Source organism: Schistocerca serialis, chromosome 2 (assembly GCF_023864345.2).
Source record: "Schistocerca serialis cubense isolate TAMUIC-IGC-003099 chromosome 2, iqSchSeri2.2, whole genome shotgun sequence".
Classification (NCBI taxonomy): domain Eukaryota; kingdom Metazoa; phylum Arthropoda; class Insecta; order Orthoptera; family Acrididae; genus Schistocerca; species Schistocerca serialis.
In genome coordinates this window covers 493,989,039-494,012,946 of record NC_064639.1, presented here as the reverse complement: position 1 = coordinate 494,012,946, position 23,908 = coordinate 493,989,039, and the positions used below count along the sequence as shown (strand labels likewise).

General features: G+C 45.2%; 1 protein-coding gene across 1 annotated transcript in view; it reads left to right on the top strand.

The window, feature by feature from the left end:
• Nucleotides 1-22,541, top strand: part of LOC126457428 (uncharacterized) — a 43,730-nt gene extending 21,189 nt beyond the window's left edge. The window contains exons 2-3 of the mRNA XM_050093698.1: nucleotides 1,535-2,417; nucleotides 21,447-22,541. Of these exons, the coding sequence (XP_049949655.1) occupies nucleotides 1,554-2,417; nucleotides 21,447-21,842 (1,260 nt within the window). The 5' untranslated portion in view covers nucleotides 1,535-1,553 and the 3' untranslated portion in view covers nucleotides 21,843-22,541. The remainder of the gene's footprint in view (nucleotides 1-1,534; nucleotides 2,418-21,446) is intronic.
• The last annotated feature ends 1,367 nt before the right edge of the window (nucleotides 22,542-23,908 follow it).

The window sequence follows — 23,908 nt, the reverse complement described above, 5'->3', positions numbered from 1 at the left end:
CTAGAATACCACAAAAATGGTATTACCAAAATTAGGGGGATGCGCAGTCTGTACCGAATGCGGCAACTCTCCCGGACTTACTATATGTGAGAGGTAACAGGATGGTATGGTCGTCAGCTCGGTAGTGGTGTACTAATGAAATAAATGGTTATATTCAGCAGCCTCAGTGAGTCCTTCTTTGAAAACCACTTTCTTCCTAGGTATGAAGGGTGCGGAGCACCGGGTATATAATACGACTGAACTACGCTTGCTGCTCTTCCTGTTCTTGAGGCAGCGTCTCCACGTTAATCCCGGCCACGGGTATGGAATTTCAATGTGCCGCTACTGGAAATGTGTGTAAACTGGGAATAATAAGATTAGCGTGTGAACGTAAAGTCCGTCCACATGCCCTGGCGGGCCCTTCGGTACCGACCAAACACCGTGTCATCCTCTGCCAGAGACGTCGTTGGATGTGGTATGGAGCAACAAGGGGTCAGTACACCACTCTCCCACCCGTTGTCAGTCTATAGTTCAATTCTTTTATCTTGGCGGTTTGCGTCAGCCCGCCCAGACGTGGGAGATTGCTGCGTTGCCAGTTGTACGCACCAAGAGAAGCAGCGCCATAGTATAGTATAGTTCGAAAATTTATGTTTTGGGGTGAGCGCGCAGTTTATGAAGTAAAGCCACCACGGCCGCTTTAACCCTTTCGGTGCTACAGAGATTTGCTCCCCGCATTCCGCGCTGTGCGCGATTTTGTCATCACTACGCTGCTCGCCTGTGCAGACACATGGTGTTCCGACTGCTTTGACACACTTTATCATTCGATTTCACAAGAACTATTTGGCCCAAAAATTTGATTTTTCCACATCTTCTTGACTGATACCTTCGCCCCATAAATAACTTAATTTTGTTTCGATGTTCAACGCAGTTATTGTGCAGCATTAAATGTAGTAAATCATTGCACGAAATTTTGAAGAGTTTGCAAGGTAAAAGTCCACAGCGTATACTTTCCGTATGGTCGATTTTAGTTGCCACTAGAAATTTCAAAAAATTACATTCAAACGAATAAAATTCATGAAGTAAGACACTTCGATATTGTTTTTAAGTGAAGAAAGACTGTAGCGCCTAGAACCGCTCGGCCACCAGGCCCGGCAGCTGTGTAACATCTGACAGAGAAGCATGAGTTGCCATCTTCTTTCAGCGACAAATATTACCATTGAAATTGGCATGACATTCTGCAATAAGAGCAATAGGTAAATCTCTAGTTGTATTCCGACATCGTTGTACCACTGAATTTGGTGTACTGAGAACTCTTATTCTGGATCAATAAATAGTGCTTCTCATTAACCACTTTTGTGCAAATCTTGGCAATATTTTATGACATTTTTATCTGCATATGTAAAAACCGAGTGTCAATCTATCTTACATATCAAAAGATGATTCAAGTTGACAAGATAGATGTTTTACAGCATCTGAGAACAATGTGGTTTTAAATGAACTAAATTTAGCACTCAGTTCTCCACAACTATAATGGAATCCTCTGTTCTTTTTTCAGGTCCAGGCAACCTAACAGCATGGAATCATCCAACGACTCTCGAGGTCTCCCTCCTTCTTGGATCAATAACGAATTCATAGAAACTGTCCTGAAAAATAAAGAAGGGGACCAAGTTTCTGTAGATTCAACGAAAGTACAATACGCGTGTGCGGAAGGATCTGGCTACTCAAGTTTATTGTTCAGAGTCACTATCTTTCTAAAGGGAGCAGACGACTTAGAAGAGGCGAGGAAGGAATCGCTACTGGTGAAAACAGCTCTTCTATCTGGACCCATGAAGGAACTGCTAGACAACTGCCAAGTGTTCAGAATCGAGTCACGAATGCTGCATGAGGTGATGCCTCAAGTCCACAAGCTCTTGGCACCATTGGAGGGTGAGGACTTCCGGCCGCTGACAGCTCGCTGCTACGACTGGGGACAGCAGCCGGCAGACTTTCTGGTGCTGGAAGATTTGTCAGCAGCCGGCTTCAGGATGGCTGACGCGGGACGACCTCTGGACTACCAGCACTGCAAAATGGTCCTGCGAGCTTACGCCAGGCTGCACGCCTCCTCAGCCTGTCTGATTGACAGGCAACCCGACTACAAGAGCGCGTTCACTGGGAATATGTTCACAGACAAGAATACTAAGGAATATTTCAGATCATTGGGGGGTAAGATCATGTGTGCACTGGCGGACGAGCTAAACAAATGCCCTGGGTATGAAAAATATGCCGAAAAATGCAGGACTTTCATGGACCGCGTCGCTGATACCGCATTTGATGTATATGAGCGACTCAAGGACAACGCCAAGCTGTGTGTATTGAGCCATGGTGACTGCTGGAAGAACAACCTGATGTTTAAGTACGTGAACGGAGCACCGTCAGAAGTCAGATTTGTCGACTTTCAGGTAGGAATACCTTCATATTGTGTCTGTTCTTCCTCCATAAATCTTAATTCTCTTTCCCGAAATGAAGTACAGGGAATCATTGTGCCTGAAGTAGTATCAGCCACTATAAATGTCACACTTTTAATCTCTCGTTTTGCTGGAGGGTCGTTTGAAATACAGTTGAAGATTTTATTTGTGCAACGTTTGTGTGGTACGTTAAATATTGTTACAAAAGATCATTATGTACACACAGTTTCACAAGGTTGTAATTTTCCCTCAGGCTATCATTAATTTTTGATCTTACTACCAACCGAAAGAGATGACTTCGTACCTAAGATGAACACTATGTGCATCCTACTTGCAGCCGGCCGCTGTGGTCTCGCGGTTCTAGGCGCGCAGTCCGTGACCGTGCGCCTGCTACGGTCGCAGGTTCGAATCCTGCCTCGGGCATGAATGTGTGTGATGTCCTTAGGTTAGTTAGGTTTAAGTAGTTCTAAGTTCTAGGGGACTGATGACCACAGCTGTTAAGTCCCATAGTGCTCAGAACCATTTGAACCATCCTACTTGCAACACAACTGGCGGCCGGTGTTAGCCACATTCTCGCTGGGTCCTCTCCTGCAGGTCTGCGTGACAGTGCTATGGTGAATTATAGCAACGTAACTGAAGCAGATCGACATAAATTTTCTCCATAGAGAAACCTCACGGAAAGAATCACACACTGTAAAGTTGAACGTGTGGTGCTGTTCTCCACGGAAGCTATTTTTTACAGCTGATCAGAGGTAAATCCATCGAGTTGGTAAGTGGCAGTTTACATATCCCTGGATGTTCACATGTTTACCATTAGGGAAACAAAGTGTTGGATAATGCATTCTTTTTTTCTCTCCTTACGATCTGCTGAAAATTGTGAAATTAATTGATTCTCCAATTAGTTCAGGTACGCATGTCCTGTGACAGTTCTTTCCTCGAGGAAAATGTAGTAATAAATGCTGCATTTGGAAGCGACACAACACGCACTGTCTTTTTGGATCATGTGTTCAATCCCAATGAATGGTGTTCTTCCGTCGGTTATTTTTCACTTATTGTCCTCTAGCCGTGTCGTTTTATGTTTGTAGATGACAATATGAAGTTGTTGAAAATGAGCAGCAGCAATCATTCGGCAAACCAAAGACGAAGGAGTGATTTTTATTTTTGAAGCAAATCTGTTAGTACTTGTACTACTCTGCAGCACGTTTAAATGTAGACGTTTCTGACAATGAGTGCCTCATCATAGCCCGTCAGTACAAAAAGTCTGAGACTGATTTAATAAAACATAGATAAGATGGTGGCTTTAAGCTTTCGGTGTTCTACATAGGTTCCCCCAACTAGAGTATACCGCATTGAAAGTTCCTAAGGCTATGTGAAACTGTCAGCAAGATCCTTCTTTGGCGTGTTGTTTAACTCATAAGTGACGTTCGCTTGAATGTTACTTATGTTTTCGAAGCATTGACCATTCATTGCAGATTATCGTTCTGTGGTAAGTTCGTATCGATAGTAGCACGTAATGATTGTTCCAGAAAATAATGTCCACGTTTTGCATTTCAATAAGATCGAGACTAGCGCCCAAGCGTTATTTGCAGGTGTGCTAGACAAACTTTGCTCAGAATTTTCTGTTCTGCAAAACATTGTGGAAAGTGTCTTGAATATTTGATTTAGAGATGTTGCACTCTCACGAGTTGTGACGCCACAACGTTCACAAATTACGGTCGCACGCACACTACTTAACACTGTCTGCAAGTAAGTCACGTCCGTTGTTTACAACAACTGTTAGGTCAAACTCTCACCGTGGGTACTGTACTGACGTGGCTAATACGCCTGGAGCATAAACAGTCTCAGAACTTTTCGGACGGACGGTGTACGCGCATTTTGTGCTTCAATCTCCGTGTCCGCACTGCTGTCATTTGATTTTACTGTGTTATTTGTTACGTTCATTAGTATGCCAGTCCTCAAAACATCTGAAATGATTTGAAACTGTTTCCATAACCAACAATGAGAACATCTACAGTTCAAGAGCGTTCGATTTTGCCTCTTTGAGAATGGCACAAACATCGGAATTCACCAACAGTGAATTATTCAAAAAGAGACAGCTACAAGTAGAAAATTACTATATTTAAACACTGCAGGCATTCAGACTCACATTTTCATATTAGCCTTCCTTATTCCCTGTAGGGCTACTTAGATCAGCCGAACTATGTTACCCGTAATCGTAAATCACATATGAACAGATAGTCCGTTATATTAGGGTAGCCCATGTTATTCTCTGTTCCTTTATGCTTTATCATTGTTCTGTTTGTTTGTTTGTTTTTTTAATTCTATGTTACGGGTAAATAAACATTGCATTTCATTTAATATTTCTCGCAATTTTTCCTTCTTTAGTCAAAAAGACGAGATATTCTATATACATTTTTATTTCATGTACATACTCTTCTCATTAAATGTTTATTTATCAGTACTTTGAGACATAATCTAAGTAACAGCGGAGATACTTACCACCAATAGCTTATATTCCTTGTGTGTTTACTTTAATTATTACAAACCTCATTTTGAATATACTAATGTATTTGTCCGCCTGTATGCGTCTTCCCGACTAAGATTTCTGAAAATCTTTCTAATTTTACATTGTTGAAGACCTGTTCTGCAATATATATAAATTCCGTGAAGCTTTTGTCAGTTTTTAACTATTTCTTCATGAGTATGTATGGAACCAGAATTACTTTCTTGGTAAATTGTTTCTGAAGTCAAGCCGATTATCAATCTGAACTGCTGCAGTTATTTCAACTTTCATGTTTCATTTTCTAAGCAAGAAAAGATGCAAATGAAGCTGTTCGTAACAATGGCGTTACAAGTCAGTGGCCCAGGGAATGCCACGAAACATTTACCAGACCATAATGCTCCCTCCTCCGGCGTAGACCCTTCCGACGATTGTTGCAGAGCCGTCCTCGCCAACGCCATCTCACCGATAGAGCATAAAGCGCAATTCATGTAGTCGCCATTTAGAGGAAGTCCAGTTGCGGCACAGGCGTGTAAATTCCGGCCTTCGTCGCCAATGAACCGCAGTCAGCATTGGTGCATGAAACAGGAGCCTACTGCAGAGACCATATGCACCAACGTGAGCTGAACAGTCGTTGAGGAGACAGTGTTGGCAGACCCTTGGTTCATCAGGGTGGTCGTTGCTCAACAGCTACTCGTCTGTTCCCTTGTGCACATCTCCGGAGCTGTCATTCACCCCTGTCATCTATGGTCCGTGGTACTGCACAGTTGCCTCAGCATCGGATTAGGATATCGCCATTTTGCCATGCACGGTATACAGGGTGTCCGAAAAGTCATTCCCCGATTACATAAATTGATAACTAAGGCTAGAAGTAAGATACAAATATGAAACTGGTGTCTAATTGTTTACAAACTATCAAAGTTTTTTTCACACATCAGTAAACTTCCACATGAGCACCCTTGGTAGCACGTAGCACATCTATGCGATATCCAATTTCCGTCCACACATTAGCCAACATCACTGGAGGGATCGATGCAACGACTGTGGTTATCCGTTGCCGCAGGGTTTCAAGATCTGGTACACGTGTTCGGTAGACCTAGTTCTTGACGCAACCCCATAAAAAGACGTCTAATGGGGTTATGTCAGGAGAGTCTGGAAGCCAAACCGTTGGCCCATCACGACCAATCCATCGCCCAGGAAAGGCCATACCGAGATAGGCACGGACGTGCAAACTCCAATGAGGCGGTGCACCGTCTTGCTGAAACAAGACATCGGGGTGACACTGAAGCAGCTGAGAAACAGCATACAGTTGCAACATGTCCAGATACACTGTAGATGTGATGGTAGCCTCAGCGTAGAAGAATGGCCCCATAATTCGATCGTGCAATAGCGCACACCAAACATTCACCTTTGGACTGCCTCTGGTGCACTCCATGACGTCGCCAGGGGGTTGTGAACCCGAAATGAGCACATTATGGCGATTCACTACTCCACCGACAAAAAAGGTCGCCTCGTCGGAAGAGGCAATTCGTCTGAGATAACCATCATCGTCCTCAATACGTGACAGCATTTCGACCGCAAAGTCAAATGGCTCTGAGCACTATGGGACTTAACGTCTATGGTCATCAGTCCGAAAAGTCATATCGACGTGTACTGTCATTGGGCAACAATGGAAGTGGAAGTTTACTGATATGTGAAAAAACTTTGTTAGTTTGTAAAAAATTAGATACCAATTTCATATTTGTATCTTTTTCTAGCCTGAGTTATCAATTTATGTAATCAAGGAAAGACTTTTCGGACACCCTGTACTTTAACTATGGCGGCACACGATCGCGTTACAAATTCAGCCGTTTTAGAAATGCCTCCACTCTTGACCCGAAAGCCAATGAACATGCTATTTTGGACGTAACACAAGTTTAGTTTAGTTACATTATGTTCCATAGATCATTTTCACGATAATTTTATCGATATGATGTGGAACAGTTCAGATTACAAGATATATATACACACATGAATAGTGCTAATATTAATATTACTGAAAATTTTAGTTCTACACATGCAACTACATTTAGAGGTACATTTTTTTTCCAGTTATGAAAGAGAAACTCGTCCATGGAATAGAAGGAGTTGTCCAAAAGAAATGATTTTAAGCTAGATTTAAAACTGATCTGCTACCTGCCACACTCTTTATGTTGTTGGGCAAATGATCAAAGATTTTTGTTGCTGAGTAATGTACTCCTTTCGAGCAACTGACAGCTTCAGTAACGGATAGAAAAGGTCATTTTTCCCTCTACTGTTCTACGTATGAACATAACTGTTCTTCGCTAATTGAGATGGATTATTTATAACAAATTGAACATTAGTGAATGTATGTACTCTGATGGTGCAGTTAAAATACTTTACTCCTTGAATAGGTGCCTACATGACGTCCTTGGGTGAACACCACTAATTATTCTCACTCCTCTCTTTTGTGCAATCAATACTTTATGTCTAAGTGGTGAGTTACCTCAGAAAACTATTTCATAAGATATTATTGAGTGGAAATATGCAAAGTACGTTAGGAGGCTGATCTGTTTATTACCAAGACTAGCGATTGTACGAAGAGCGAAAGAAGCTGAACTTAATTGTTTGAGAAGCTCAGTAATATGCAACTTCCTGTTTCCACATTACGACAACGCCGCTCTGTTTTCCACGTCCCCCCGACACGCTTTATATCTCTCCACAGCTAGTGCTGTCACCTACGGGAAGATATTGAAGATAAAGAAGCTCAGTAATATGCAACTTCCTGTTTCCACATTACGACAACGCCGCTCTGTTTTCCACGTCCCCCCGACACGCTTTATATCTCTCCACAGCTAGTGCTGTCACCTACGGGAAGATATTGAAGATATTAGAGAATAACTTTCATTTTACTGTAGAGGAAGACAGAGACTGAAATACACCCAGCAAACAATTGAGGTAAGTCGCAATTGCTGCTCGGAGGTGAAACGTTTGACACCGGAGAGGACTCCATGTTGTTGTTGTTGTGGTCTTCAGTCCTGAGACTGGTTTAATGCAGCTCTCCATGCTACTCTATCCTGTGCAAGCTTCTTCATCTCCCAGTACTTAATGCAACCTACATCCTTCTGAATCTGCTTAGTGTATTCATCTCTTGGTCTCCCTCTACGATTTTTACCCTCCATGCTGCCCTCCAATGCTAAATTTGTGATCCCTTGATGCCTCAAAACATGTCCTACCAACCGATCCCTTCTTCTAGTCAAGTTGTGCCACAAACTTCTCTTCTCCCCAATCCTATTCAATACCTCCTCATTAGTTACGTGATCTACCCACCTTATCTTCAGCATTCTTCTCTAGCACCACATTTCGAAAGCTTCTATTCTCTTCTTGTCCAAACTAGTTATCGTCCATGTTTCACTTCCATACATGGCTACACTCCATACAAATACTTTCAGAAACGACTTCCTGACACTTAAATCTATACTCGATGTTAACAAATTTCTCTTCTTCAGAAACGATTTCCTTGCCATTGCCAGTCAAACATTTTATATCCTCTCTACTTCGACCATCATCAGTTATTTTACTCCCTAAATAGCAAAACTCCTTTACTACTTTAAGTGTCTCATTTCCTAATCTAATTCCCTCAGGATCACCCGATTTAATTTGACTACATTCCATTATCCTCGTTTTGCTTTTGTTGATGTTCATCTTATATCCTCCTTTCAAGACACTGTCCATTCCCTTCAACTGCTCTTCCAAGTCCTTTGCTGTCTCTGACAGAATTACAATGTCATCGGCGAACCTCAAAGATTTTACTTCTTCTCCATGAATTTTAATACCTACTCCGAATTTTTCTTTTGTTTCCTTTACTGCTTGCTCAATATACAGATTGAATAACATCGGGGAGAGGCTACAACCCTGTCTCACTCCTTTCCCAACCACTGCTTCCCTTTCATGGCGAGCATCAAACGATCAAACGTCCTTCACGTGGAGCAATAAGCACTCTTAGAAAAAGCTACTTAGCCTTTGATTTTTGAACTGTATCCTACTTGTGAAATTGCTTTTACTGTTTAGTATATCCTATATAATACGATGCAACGAAATGAATGGAATGCAATATAATCCTCAAAGCGTTTAATCCATACCTCCATACAAGCACGTTGCATTTGTGCCGGTGAGCCTCAAGCGTATCTTACAGCTTCTGAGATGCTTGAAGACTCACGACGGTATCATCCAGTGTCTGTACGACAGAGAGACGTCGTGCCCTTACATGTAAAACGTGATAGGCTTTCAGTGAGGCTGGATTTTATTAAGGTATGGGAGCGTAGTCACTGGTAACAGGCACACACGTCAGGGCAGTTGACGTTGCACGTACACATATAATAAAATAAGCAGTCATCAAAAGGACAACACAAATTACTGAGTAATGCAACAACTCTCAGACGAAGCACTGTGCTCTTATGTAGTTAGCGTCACCGCGGGAACAGTTCACCATATGAAAATACGTAGATCCATTGTAGCAGAATACCAAAGCATTCAGTGGACCCAGCTACATACGGGGCAACCCTTCATCAGTAAACCTATCTAGGCTGCTGTGTGTCACTATCAACGTACAACTAACGCTGCCGGAGAAACAAACCCGAGAGAGATCAGAGCACTGCGGAATGCAACCTGAGCGCGACAAGTAATACGGGCATTACTGTGCTGAAAATCAGGTATCGTGAGTGAATGGACAAAATTGTTTCCGAGTTAGGCACCCAGTACATACCGTCCACAGATTCACTATTCTGCATATATTTCCAGTGCAATATAGACACAAAATAAATCAAGTAAAATGCAAATACTCTTAACACTCATCGAAGACCAACTGTCCCTTTGACCAAAGTCCTTAGAAATCATCTCTGAATAAACTCCGAAATTTTGGCGGTGTTATTCGGGCTCAGCTTGTACAGTTGTTCATAAAATATCGATCACAAAGAGTTCATTTCTGAGAGATGGAAACAACAAATACAAACTGAGTGCCTTTATTTGATTCCAAAGTAATCTCTCGGGGTTTTCAACGCCCCCTTCCCAGAAAAACTACTTTACGGTAAAATATTTTATTTCTGCATATATCATTTTGCAGCTAACACTCTGAGAATAAAGTAGCATAAAAATTAAGTATCTTAAATGCCGAGGAACTCTAGAAATTATAAGGTTTGATTGGCAGAGGATATTTGCCCGGTGTTTATCTGAGGGCCTGTCCATGTGGATGGGCTTGTGGCATGACGGGCAGAAGAGAACATTTCAATCAGTAAAAGGCTGGCACTTTTTTTTGAGCCATCGGACTTCTGACTGGTTTCACGAGGTCCGCCACGAATCCCTCTCCTGTGCCAATCTCTTCATCTCAGAGTAGTACTTGCAACCTACACACTCAATTATTTGCTGGATTTCTGTCTTCCTCTACAGTTTTTGCCCTCTACAGCTCCCTGTAGTATCATCGAAGCCATTCCCTGGTGTCTTAACAGATGTCCTATCATCCTGTCCACTCTCCTTCTCAGAGTTTTCGACATATTCCTAATTTTCAACATTCGTCTGTAGAACCACGTCTTGAATGCGTCGATTGTCTTCTGTTCCGGTTTTCCCACCGTCCATGTTTCACTACCATACAATGCTGTGCTCCAAACGTACATTCTCAGAAATTTCTTCCTCAAATTAAGGGCTATATTTGATACTAGTAGACTTCGTTTGTCCAGGAAAGCCCTTTTCGCTAGTGCTAGTCTGCTTTTGACATCCTCCTTGCTCCGTCCGTCATTGGTTATTTTGCTGTCTAGGTAGTAGAATTCCTTAACTTCATCTACTTCGGGAATATCAATCCTGATGTTAAGTTTCTTGCTGTTCTCATTTCTTATACTTCTCATTACTTTCGTCTTTCTTCAATTTATTGTCAGTCCATAATCTGTACTCTTTAGCCTGCAGATCATGTAACTCTTCTTCACTTTCACTCAGGATAGAAATGTCATCAGCGAATCGTATCATTGATATCCTTTCATCCTGAATTTTATTCCACTCCGGAACCTTTGTTTTATTTCCATCGCTGCTTTTTCAGTGTACATATTGAAGAGTAGGGCCGAAAGACTACATCCGTGTCTTACACCCTGTTTAATCCTAGCACTTAGTTCTTGGTCGTCCACTCTTATTATTCCCTCTTGCCTCTTGTTCATATTGTATATTACCCGTCTCTCCGTATAGCTTACCCTCAGAATTTCGAACATCTTGCACTATTTTACATTATCGAACGCTTTTTCCCGGACGACAAATCCTATGATGTGCTAGTCTTGCTCAAATTATCAACCGCAACGTCAGAATAGCCTCTCTGGTGTCTTTACCTTTCCTAAAGCCAAAGTGATCCCCTTCTAATACCCCCCCCCCCCTAATTTTCTTTTCCATTCTTCTGTATACTGTTGTTGTCAGCAACTTGGATGCATGACCTGTGAAGCTGATTGTGCGATGGTTCTCACGCTTGTCAGATCTTGCAGTCTTCGGAATTGTGTGGATGACATTTTTCCGAAAGTCAGATGGCATATCACCAGACTCATAAATTCTACACACCAACGTGAATAGTCGTTTCGTTTCACTTCCTCCAATGATTTTAGGAATTCTGGTCTAATGTTATCCATCCACTTTGCGTTATTTGAATTTAGGTCTTCCAAAGCTCTTTTAAATTCTGATTCTAATACCGGAACCCCTATCTCTTCCGAATCAACTCCTGTTTATTTTTCTATCACATCAGATAAATCTTCTCCCTCGTAGAGACCTTCAGTGTACTCTTCCCACTAGTCTGCTCTCTCCTCTGCATTTAACAGTGGAATTTCCGTTGCACTCTTAATGTCACAACCCTTGCTTTTAATTTCACAGAAGGTTATTGTGACTTTCCTGTATGCTGATTCAGTCCTTCCGTCATTCATTTCTTTTCAGATTTCTTCGCATTTTTCATGCAACCATTTCACCTTAGCTTTCCTGCTCTCCCTATTTATTTCATTCATCAGCGACTTGTATTTCTTATTCCTGAGTTTCCCAGAATATTTTTGTACTTCCTCCGTTCATCGATCAACTGAAGTATTTCTTCTGTTACCCATGGTTTCTTAGCAGTTACCTTCTTTGTACTTATGTTTTTCTTTCCAACTTCTGTGGTGGCCCTTTTTAGAGACGTGTATTGCTGTTCAACTGTACTGTCTAATGAGCTATTCTGCACTGGTGTATCTATAGCCTTAGAGAACTTCAAGCGTACCTCGTCATTCCTTAGTACTTTCGTATTCAACTTTTTTTTTTTGTATACTCATCCTTACTAATCTCTTAAACTTCAGCCTACTCTTCGTCACTACTACACTGTGATCTGAGTCTATATCGGATCCTGGGTACGCCTTACAAACCAATATCTGATTTCAGAATCTCTGTCCGACCATGATGTAATCAAACTGAAATTTTCTCATACCACCCGGCCTTTGTCAAGATTACCTCTTCCTCCTGTTATTCTTGAACAGAGTATTCGCTATTACTAGCTGAAACTTATTACAGAACTCAATTAGTCTTTCACTTCTCTCATTCCTTGTCCCAAACCCGTATTCTCCTGCAACCTTTTCTTCTGATCCTTTCCCTACAGCTGTCTTCCAGTCCCCCATGACTATTAGATTTCCATCCGGCTTCACGTACTGTATTACCCTTTCAGATCCTCATATACTTTCTCTATCTCTTTATCTTCAGCCTGCGACGTCGGAATGTATACCAGAACTACACTCCTGGAAATGGAAAAAAGAACACATTGACACCGGTGTGTCAGACCCACCATACTTGCTCCGGACACTGCGAGAGGGCTGTACAAGCAATGATCACACGCACGGCACAGCGGACACACCAGGAACCGCGGTGTTGGCCGTCGAATGGCGCTAGCTGCGCAGCATTTGTGCACCGCCGCCGTCAGTGTCAGCCAGTTTGCCGTGGCATACGGAGCTCCATCGCAGTCTTTAACACTGGTAGCATGCCGCGACAGCGTGGACGTGAACCGTATTTGCAGTTGACGGACTTTGAGCGAGTGCGTATAGTGGGCATGCGGGAGGCCGGGTGGACGTACCGCCGAATTGCTCAACACGTGGGGCGTGAGGTCTCCACACATCGATGTTGTCGCCAGTGGTCGGCGGAAGGTGCACGTGCCCGTCGACCTGGGACCGGACCGCAGCGACGCACGGATGCACGCCAAGACCGTAGGATCCTACGCAGTGCCGTAGGGGACCGCACCGCCACTTCCCAGCAAATTAGGGACACTGTTGCTCCTGGGGTATCGGCGAGGACCATTCGCAACCGTCTCCATGAAGCTGGGCTACGGTCCCGCACACCGTTAGGCCGTCTTCCGCTCACGCCCCAACATCGTGCAGCCCGCCTCCAGTGGTGTCGAGACAGGCGTGAATGGAGGGACGAATGGAGACGTGTCGTCTTCAGCGATGAGAGTCGCTTCTGCCTTGGTGCCAATGATGGTCGTATGCGTGTTTGGCGCCGTGCAGGTGAGCGCCACAATCAGGACTGCATACGACCGAGGCACACAGGGCCAACACCCGGCATCATGGTGTGGGGAGCGATCTCCTACACTGGCCGTACACCACTGGTGATCGTCGAGGGGACACTGAATAGTGCACGGTACATCCAAACCGTCATCGAACCCATCGTTCTACCATTCCTAGACCGGCAAGGGAACTTGCTGTTCCAACAGGACAATGCACGTCCGCATGTATCCCGTGCCACCCAACGTGCTCGAGAAGGTGTAAGTCAACGACCCTGGCCAGCAAGATATCCGGATCTGTCCCCCATTGAGCATGTTTGGGACTGGATGAAGCGTCGTCTCACGCGGTCTGCACGTCCAGCACGAACGCTGGTCCAACTGAGGCGCCAGGTGGAAATGGCATGGCAAGCCGTTCCACAGGACTACATCCAGCATCTCTACGATCGTCACCATGGGAGAATAGCAGCCTGCATTGCTGCGAAAGGTGGATATACACTGTACTAGTGCCGACATTGTGCATGCTCTGTTGCCTGTGTCTATGTGCCTGTGGGTCTGTCAGTGTGATCATGTGATGTATCTGACCCCAGGAATGTGTCAATAAAGTTTCCCCTTCCTGGGACAATGAATTCACGGTGTTCTTATTTCAATTTCCAGGAGTGTATAATTTTCGGTATCGGTTTGCTGTCGATTCTGATGAGAACTACCTTATCGCTGTCTATTCACAGTAACATTCTGCCCTACCTTCCTGTTTATAATGAATCCTACTCCCGTTATACCATTTTCTGTAGCCGTTGATTTTACGCTGTACTCATCTGACCAGAAATCCTTGTCTTCCTTCCATTTCACTTCGCTGATCCATAATCAATCTAGATTTAGCCCTTGCATTTCCCTTTTCAGATTCTCTTGCTTCCCTGCCATGTTCAAGTTTCTGACATTTCACGCCCCGACTCGTTGACCGTTATCCTTTCGTTGGTTGTTCAATCTTTTTCTCATGGTCACTTTCGCTTTGGCAGTCCCATCCCGGATATGGGATATTTTATGGAATCTTTTGCCAATGGAGAGATCATCATGACACTACGTCAATTTCAGGCCACATGTCCTGTGGATACATGTTATGTGTCTTTAATGCAGTGGTTTCCATTGCCTTCTGCATCGTCATGCCATTGATAATTGGTGATTCTTCCACCTTTAGGGGCAGTTTCCCATCCCTAGGATGAGAGAGCGCCCTGAACCTCTGTCCACTCCCTCCATGACTAAGCCGTCGGCGGAAGTCTTCGGCCACCAGTGTCGATTACTAAGCAAAATTTAAGCTGAGGCGGGTTTCGATTATTTGTCATAGACGCTACCTCTAGAGCACGAGCGCTCAGGCTCACACTAATTTCCGTCATAAACAGATCTGTCACAGTTCGTGAGCTCACAAATAGAACCTGGCAAACCACACAAACTGCCTATTGGCTTCTGTCTCGGGTTCTTCGGCCGACGTTCATCTAATGATTTCACTGACGTTTCGCCAGCACGAGTGGCTGGCATCGTCAAAGCTTCACCCTCCATTACCGGTGGTGAACTGGAGCCGAGCTCGCGGCCGCAGACTGTATGTACCTGGCGCGCCAACGTCCGAGAGCTTCTCCGCGGTCATTTCCGGTGCGGTTCTCCTCTTGCTACCTGCGACGGTCGTTCGCTGCAGTACGGGAAGCCAGGATCCGTTTATCTTAAGGCTCTCCTCTTTCTTATTGAAGCTGTTCGCGTGTTTTTGTATTTCTACAGCTTCTCTGAACAAGCGCTTGTGATAGTGCTTCTCTGCAGCCAGAACTTCCATGTCGGCGAATTTTATTACGTTGTCGGTCTCACTCAGTGCGTGCTCTGCCACGGCCGATTTCTCCACCTACCCCAACCTGTAATGTCGCGTATATTCTTTGATCCTGGTGTTGACTGATCGTCCAGTCATTCAGACATAAACTTTTCAGCATGTGCATGGTATACGGTATATTCCCAACATTGCAAGTCGGTCCTTTTCTCCTTTGCCGATCTAAGACACTCCTTGATCTTCCTTGTCGGTTTGAAAATCGTCTTTACGGCCGATTCTGTCCGTCACTCTGGGAATGTTCAGCAGAGAGGCCGTACCCGACTTTTGTTTTTCTGATTTCTTACTTCGCCGAGTGTTTGGCTCTGTTACACTTCTAATATACTTTGTGGGGTACCCATTGCTCCTCACAACACTCTCCAGATGTTGCATTTCGCGTCTGAGGTGCTGCAGTTCACATATTCGTCCTACTATTGTGCAAACATGGCGTAAAGACGATTTTCAAACCGACAAGGAAGATCTGATGTCTCTCATCAGTCCATCATGTGCGATATCTCAATCTCATCTCACACCCGGTACACCCCAATGGTCTGGACGGCGCCTAAACAACGACCCCAAACAATTCGCAAAGAGCGTAACGTACGACGCTTTGCGCCGTAAAATCGTGTAGTTCCTCGTTAAATAATGGCAGTAACCTAACAACCCTGCAAAGCTCTCATTAAGTGACGCCGGGATGGATCAGTTCGGTGGGCTCGAAGGATTGAGGCGTCCGTCGCAGCAACAGTGCCAACATGCGCCGTGTGAGGAGCCAGCAGTCGGTAGCCGTACCACAAATAAAACAGTGCTTGTCGATGTCGACAGCGGCGCATCTGGGGCAGAGAGGATCCTCGGCAAGATGTATCATGTGCAAAAGTTGTCGGGTGGGGAATTTTTCAGTCTTTATCACACACCACAGCACCCTGATCGAGGTGGGAAGGAAAGGCAAGAGTATGTTACTCCACACCTGCCTCCTGTCAGCTGCCGGATATGGGCAGCGTCCGTTGAAAGCAGCGTTACGAGTCCTTGATTCTAGGATCCCGCGTGTTTGGTAAGACATCCAACAGATAATTCATGTCGACCATATATGCGCGAAAGTGACACAGTGCTGGCGTGATATGTCCAACAGGAATCGGCGGACAGAGGGATTGAGGCACCAGCTCCTGAATCAGTGTACCAGGGAGGCTGTCCTTGTCTGAAGTACGTAGGCGATGTATCGTCCGCAGGAAGAGAGCGCGCTCCCTGTTGTGCACGTTTATCATTCCAATGCTGCCTGCGTGTGTGGGCAACGTTAGCGTCTCGTAACGGTTCTTGAACACCCTATCCTCGCTGACGAAATCACCGAAGGCCGCCTGGAACTTAGCAGCTACCGTAGCGGCCATCGGAAGAACGTGTGTGTAATGATTAAGTTTCGCAGCCAAGTTGACTTAGACAAAATGTACCCGTATGACCAAGTCAATTGTTCGAAAGTTATGGAGACGAACTTGCGTGCGGATCGCATTAAGTAGTCTGCACTACGTGCATGCTGTTGTATGCTGCATGTTCCCATGGAAGGTCACTCCCAAACACTTCATCGCAGGGACTTTGGTAATGGGCACTGGCGTACTTATTTGCAGTCCTCTGCCCACATCCATGTAGTGCAACTTTCGCAGATTGATGCGGCCATCTCTCCGTATTGCTGAAGCCACGCGATCGCCGTACATGTATCTTCTACCGACCTCGTCAAGAATACTACATCGTCCGCATAAGCACAACATTTAAAATGCACATCGCGGAGGGGAATGCCCTCCAAACGCTGTCGTAGACCATGAAGTGCAGGCTCGATGGTGACGGCGAAGAGAAAGGCTGACAGGGGACATCCTTGTCGCACTGAGCGCTCAATAGTGAACAGTGACGAGCGGTAGCCATTGAGAAAACTGTCGAAGGGGCTCCGTGGATGAGACGGAGGACCACACCTGCCGATACTGGGGACAGTCCCATCTTCTCTAAAACAGCCTGCAAGAAATGAACTCGGTCAGATGCGTGGTATAGGTCAAACGCCACGAGGGCGCATTCTAAGCAGCATGCCGACATGAGCGCCACATCTCTATAAGAGCTTAACACCGTGTGTATGTTACTGCCACCTCCCAGACATGTTTGGTCGGCATGAATGGCATCTTTGACAATAGCGACGAGACGAGCCCGAAGAATGCGGGCGAACAACTTGTAAGCAGAATTCTATAACATCAATGGCCGGAAGTCTTGCGGTCTGCAGCCCCCGTTTGGTTTTGACACAGGGATAATCATGCCCTCCAAAAATTCGGGAGGGTGGTGGGGTGGAAGTCCAGGTCCAGAGTTCGCAGCACATCTGCCCCCAAACTTCCACCATCAGGTCAGAAAAGGTATTAAAAATTCAAGCGGAAGACCATCAGGTCCGGGTGATTTGTTTCTTGCGTCCCGCGAGATGGCCATGCTCATTTCTTCCCACGTCACGGCCTCCAAGAACGTAGCGTAGCGTAGCGTCGCGTTGTGCAGGACGTCCTCAGTGTCACTGCCACGCCGTTGCTATGCTAGATAGAGAGAGCGGTAGTAATTTGTGAGGGCGTGGAAAATGTCGTTGTGTGTCTCTGCGCGCTGCCATTCCGCAGAAATAACTGCCGTGATGAGTCGTCTCTTATGGTGTCTCCATTCTCTGACGATGTGATAAAGAGAGGCACGTTCCTCTGGGATGGAATCTTACAGTCTTGATCGAATCCGCGTGCCGTCCAATCCGGCCAGCAATGATCTGCAGAAGCCATGCCTGTGTCCGGTGGTCGGCCATTTGGCGCTCTGACGAAGGTGGTTGAGATGATAGTTCCCGCAAGACCGTGTAGTAAAACTCAGAGGTGGATCGGAGCCAAAGCGCCCTGTCGCGACCATATGCCATGAGCGTGCGGCGAGGAGCTGGTTTGGTGCAGTGTGTCCACCATCATGTCGTGAAATCATAGGTATGACGCCGTCGCTCACATATGTGCCAGGTATCAGTGACGGCCACACGGCAAGCCTCTTCCGGAGGACGTTAACGTTAAGAGTCCAAGGTCCTCTACTACGGCTCGTCTGTTGTCGTGGCAGAGTCACGGAGCAGATGAAGGCCTGATGGTCCGTGAATGCAGTGGTCCACAGCCCAGCATCGACAGTTGCTGCCCGAAGACCTCGGGAGACATAAATCCTGTCCAACCTGCTGGCCGAGTGGCGGGTGAAGTGTGTATATCCGCGACGGTCACCGTGGATTAGCGTCCATGTATCATGCAAAGCGAGATCTCTGACCATGAAGGGCTGGACATGGGACATGGTGAGGGATCTGATCCTCAGGGCGTAAGACGCTCTTAAAGTCCCCACCCACCACCAGGTGCTTTGTAGCGCCTTGAAAGAATGAAGCTACGTCAGTGGAGTAATAGACTGTTCGCTCTCGACGCTTCGCAACACCAGACGGGGCATACAGATTCACAAGGCGGACTGCGCCGATGGTGAGCGCACTGCCTCTCGCTGATGGCAAAAACTGAATACCCATTAGTTTGATGCCATCGCGTAGTAGTACGGCAGTACCACCACGGCCGTCGGAAGTTGGGTTGACGTAAGACGCGTATCCATAAACATGTAGGTGCAGATCAGGTCGTATCTCTTGAAGAAACACGATATCAATGTCCGCCGCTCGAATAATGTCCTTCAACAACTGAGTTTTGATCGTGGAGATAATGTCGTTGACATTGACTGTACCTATCCGATACACCTGGGTCATTTGATAGTACGATGACGTATTCTGCAGTCGTTTAGGCCAGTATGCGCCCCATCGTCCGTCGGACCTTCCCTGTCATCCGCACCGTATATTATTGATCGGCTGAGACAAGATGTCCGTCCGACGATCGGCCGGCGGCGGGCATCTGCTTGTCGCTCGAGTCTGGTGTCATTCTTTCATTCCATCTCTGACTCCCAATCACCAAGCTGGAGATGTGGTACGTAAGGCTACGCATGACGTTCTTACGATGTCTTAGCCGCAATATCGCCAAGGGCTCGTCGGTGAGCTGAGCGTGGTCAAATTGGCTTTGTCCTCGGGCGGACGTTGCCAGCAGCGAACCAGGAACCGTTGGTGTGAGGTCCACAGCCCTGGCCGCAGATGGATTTTCCTCATCCTCCTGCAACGTGTCACCACTCGAGAATCATTTCCTGCAGACAGCCTCCTCTTCTTTCGTCACTTGCGCGACTTCTGTTTGCGGGAACGCGTGTCCGCGCCCTGTGGTTCACGACAAACAGTAGGCACCTCCCGCATCCACGTGTTCGAGCGCGAATCGATTTGCTGATGCTCTCCTTCCTCACACGGCTGGGCTGCAGACGTGGTCGCTGCTGTCGAGTACGGGGACGGTTCCGATGGAGGCTGCGTCGTCGTGGGCGCGGAAGCCGGGCCCTCGGGGGTCGGCAACTGGTACGGAACAACGTCCGCGTCCGACACGTTCCTCGCTGCCTCAACGTATGTAATAGCCAGCGCTGTCGGTGGCGATGGAGGCGTCGTGTCTACACGTGGTATCTGGACGAGGCGTCGCTGCTGGTATTCAGAGCGTACATGTCCTTCCTGCCCGCACCCTGAACAAGTCAGCGGTAGACCGTCATAAATGACGATCGCTCGACAGCCACCAACGGTCACGTACGATGAGATGTGTTTACGCAGTTCAATTCGCAGCTGACGCACTCCATTCAGTACAGGATACGTCTCGAACGTATGCCACTTTTCTTCCACGTGACCTAATACTTCCCCATAAGGTCGCAGCGCGTTCACGACAAGCGTGGTCGGAACTTCAAACGGCAGCTCGAAGACTCGTATGTTCCGAACTCCCGAGTCCTGCATGGTCGACAGTCACTACACCCACGTTGCCGTCCGATTGGTGGCAACGATATACATCGGTGGAACGTCGAAGAAGTCGTTTGCACGCTGCTTCATCTACAAGTTTCAGGTAAACTGTACTGGAGACGATCGAAAGCTGTATACCGATAAGATCCTGTGGTTCGACGTGCATTACTCCACGCAGGAAACACTCTACTTCGCATGCCTTAGGACGTGCGTACTGGGCGTCGAACGTTACTTTAATCGTGCCCTTTCTGTAAGCTGGCCGCTGTGGCCGAGCGGTTCTAGGCTCTTCAGTCAGGAATCCCGCTGCTGCTACGGTCACAGGTTCGAATCCTGCCTCGGGCATGGATGTGTGTGATGTCCTTTAGTTAGTTAGGTTTAGCTAGTTCTAAGTCTAGTTGACTGATAACCTCAGATGTTAAGTCCCATAATGCTTAGAGTCATTTGAAGCATTTGAACCTTTCTATAAGGAAGCGCCATCGTCGTTCGAGGTGATTTGTTTACAGTGCAGTAGCACTACCCGCGCGAGCAATCAACAGCCCGCTTGTGAAGCGCCGCACAGAGCCCTGCGAACGTCCGCTTCACAACACGGTTGAGAGCCGACTGCCACTCGGCTAAGTAGAAGGACGGTGAAACTGTGAAGACAGTTAACTCCTGGCGCCCGAATTCCTGAGACTATATTTATCTGGTATTTTAGAATGAGGGCACTTAGAGATTTCCCAGAACCGTTACACGCAATTTTAATCTGTTTAGAAACATTTTCCTGCTTGCAGCGCAAACAACATAATAAAAGGAAAGAAGTTCATCTCTTACTACGTATATTTCCGCTGCTCATGCAATAAAATTTCAGAATCAGTCGTCACTTTTTAATTTAGTACTTCTTTTCTACTAACTCTATTCGCATCAGATTTTGCAGACAGTGTCGATATAAACCACTAAGTGTACCACCAAAGCTAAGTCCTCGTACGACACAAAGTTAATAAGATATGACGTCATGAACATTAAGATGCGTGAAACAGATGTTGTATACATAGGAGTTCCATCCTTTAAAATATCGAGCATGGTGTCACTGCGACTAATCATGATTCCACCTTCCAGCTTGACAGCTGGGGCATTATGCGCTTAGGTGTTCACCATCGGACTTCCACAAAGAATTTACACACACTAGTACAAGCCTAAACGGCCGTGTACAAATCAAATCATCTTCTGTTTGATCCCTGTAAAAAAGGAAGTGAATTGGTGATATATCATTACCGTTTGGCATGTGTACGATAAACGAGTTGATGGTGATGTTGCAGGTATCAACAGTGACAAGTCCAGCCTCGGATCTACAGTACTTCCTGTACGCGAACGCCAGCGAAGATGTCCATCGGCACCACATGGAGGACCTGCTGCGCGAGTACCACAGCACGCTGGTGGGCCTGCTGCAGCGTCTGGGACTGGAACAGGAAGCTGAGGTCTACACCTTCGAGGAGCTGCAGAAGGAGATGGACGGCTGTCTAGTCCTATCATTTATGTTCAGTGCCATGAGTGGCTTCGTTCTGACCTCTGAAAAGTACGGCGCAGAGTTTATGAAGGCATTCAATGACCCGGAGCATGCCGGCGAAGCTCTCGCTAAGACCTATCAAAATCCGTATTCGTTATCCTACATGAAGTACCTGACACCTATTTTTGTCAGTAAAGGAGCTTTGTGATCACTTGTATTATACGCGGCTTCAAAGTTCGAAGTATGTGACAGTTTGTAATGGCAAGTTGGTGTACTCATCTACGTCCCTGAAAGTTACTGCGAGTGGAGGGACGACTTTTGTAACAGCGAGCCAATGCTATTACGTAATTATCTGCAACTTTCGGATCAGTAGCCAAACGGATCAGCATTGTGCTTCACGAAAACATGATCGTATTCGTGACGTCTTTTTACAACAGGCTTTCTCTCGGAGTATTGTGTAATTACTACATGAGGTTTTCACAAACATTGTTCTCAATTTCGAATCCTTCAACAGTTCTCAAATATAAATTCTTCTCTTCATGTGGTATACTGGATATGGTGGACACAGCTACCCTGTGTATATTTGTGTCACAAAGAACATGTGATAATATGTATAGATCTTTGAATGTTTGTCTATTTTGTAGCCGCCGCATGTATGAAGACAGTATTCACTACGTTCGTAGTATGAGTTGCTCGTCATAAATATGGGACAAAAAGGAAACAGGAAGTGATTTTGTATGCGAGTGAAGTAAGCCTTTGATCCCTTCCACCTTGCTTTTGGATCCGTAACACACAGTTTAACGGATGAAAGCATGAAAAATTTTAGACTAACTGCTCTTGTGCCGATGAATATTGTTTCAAAAACATGTAAGAATTCTTAGCATTTGATATAATAGACGAAAAAATATGCGTATGTGAGTAATTCAGTTCGAACTCATACTCCTTTCCGGACTTGGCAGCTGGAACATTCGCTGCGATGAAGTAATGATGATCGAAGTATGTAAACATGATTTGGTTTTTGTAATTTACAATTCTGCATATTTTCAACCTGTTTGAGGCACTTGTGTACGAGGTAAGAGAAGCTGAGCCGTCTACGTCCTGGTGTCACAAAATCAAGTTTTTCTCTGTTACAAGTCTCCTGTTTTCTTACTGTGCTTGCCGGCCAGCGTTATAGGTTTCTTTAGTGCAGGCTTCAGTTTTACTATTACTGTAAAACATACGTATGATCACATGTAATTGTCATTATCCTCAGAGAGAAAACTAAAGTATTTGGTGGGAGCATCTTACAACTGAAGTTAAATTTTTGTAATAGTTTCTGTGTATTGTGGACGTAATGCGCCGATGTGTGTGTGTGTGTGTGTGTGTGTGTGTGTGTGTGTGTGTGTGTGTTTGTGTGAGATGTTAAATTTTGGCTAATTTGTCAATATGTTACAGGATGAGTGAAAAAAATTGAGATAGGAAAATGGTAAGGTAAGAGGTAAAGCTGCACTCAGTCCGAAGATTTGTAAGGTTTGTTTGAAGATCACAGTGTTTTACCAGTCATGTTTGTGTTGTCTCCCTCTGACCTTTGATCTGACTTATTCCGCCATTTAGATGAAGGTATCGTTTAATTAATATAGACTTTGGATATCGGCACAACTTGACATTTCTCATTACGAGGTGTGAATACAGCGACTGGTGACGGAAGAAAATCGTACTACACACAGGAATAGAAATGTCGAACCTTTGATTTTGTAGATTGGCACTTACTCAGTCACACAGTCACTGCAAAAGAAAAGTAATTCAGTGATATTTCCAGTTATTTTCGAAAACAAGTAAGGAATATCACTGTACATTTTGACGACGTGAAGAAAGTGAAGTATTTGCTCCATTAGTAGGCCCATCCGGGATAGCTGCAGTAACAATCCTTTATCCATCTCTGCGAATCAGTTTGATCTTCACAATCAATATTTAATCCTGTAAAATGTTGCCATTATTGAAATCCAATTACTTCTTAGCGACATTTTCATCAAATAATTCGTGCATATCATCCACTAGCAATGGTCTCTATCTGTTATTAGCTTTGTAATGTCAAACAACAATTTTTGTCTGCTGTCGTTAAATGTGAAGACAAAATATATCAGGGTGCATAGTTCTCTCTATTCATGGATGAAAATTGCTGAATGTTACTGTATTTGTTCAATTTTGATATATTTTATTATTATAAAATCATAAGCTGTTAAATGTGTATACTTATGTACAAATACAACACTTATTCTTATTAAGAGCAGTGGT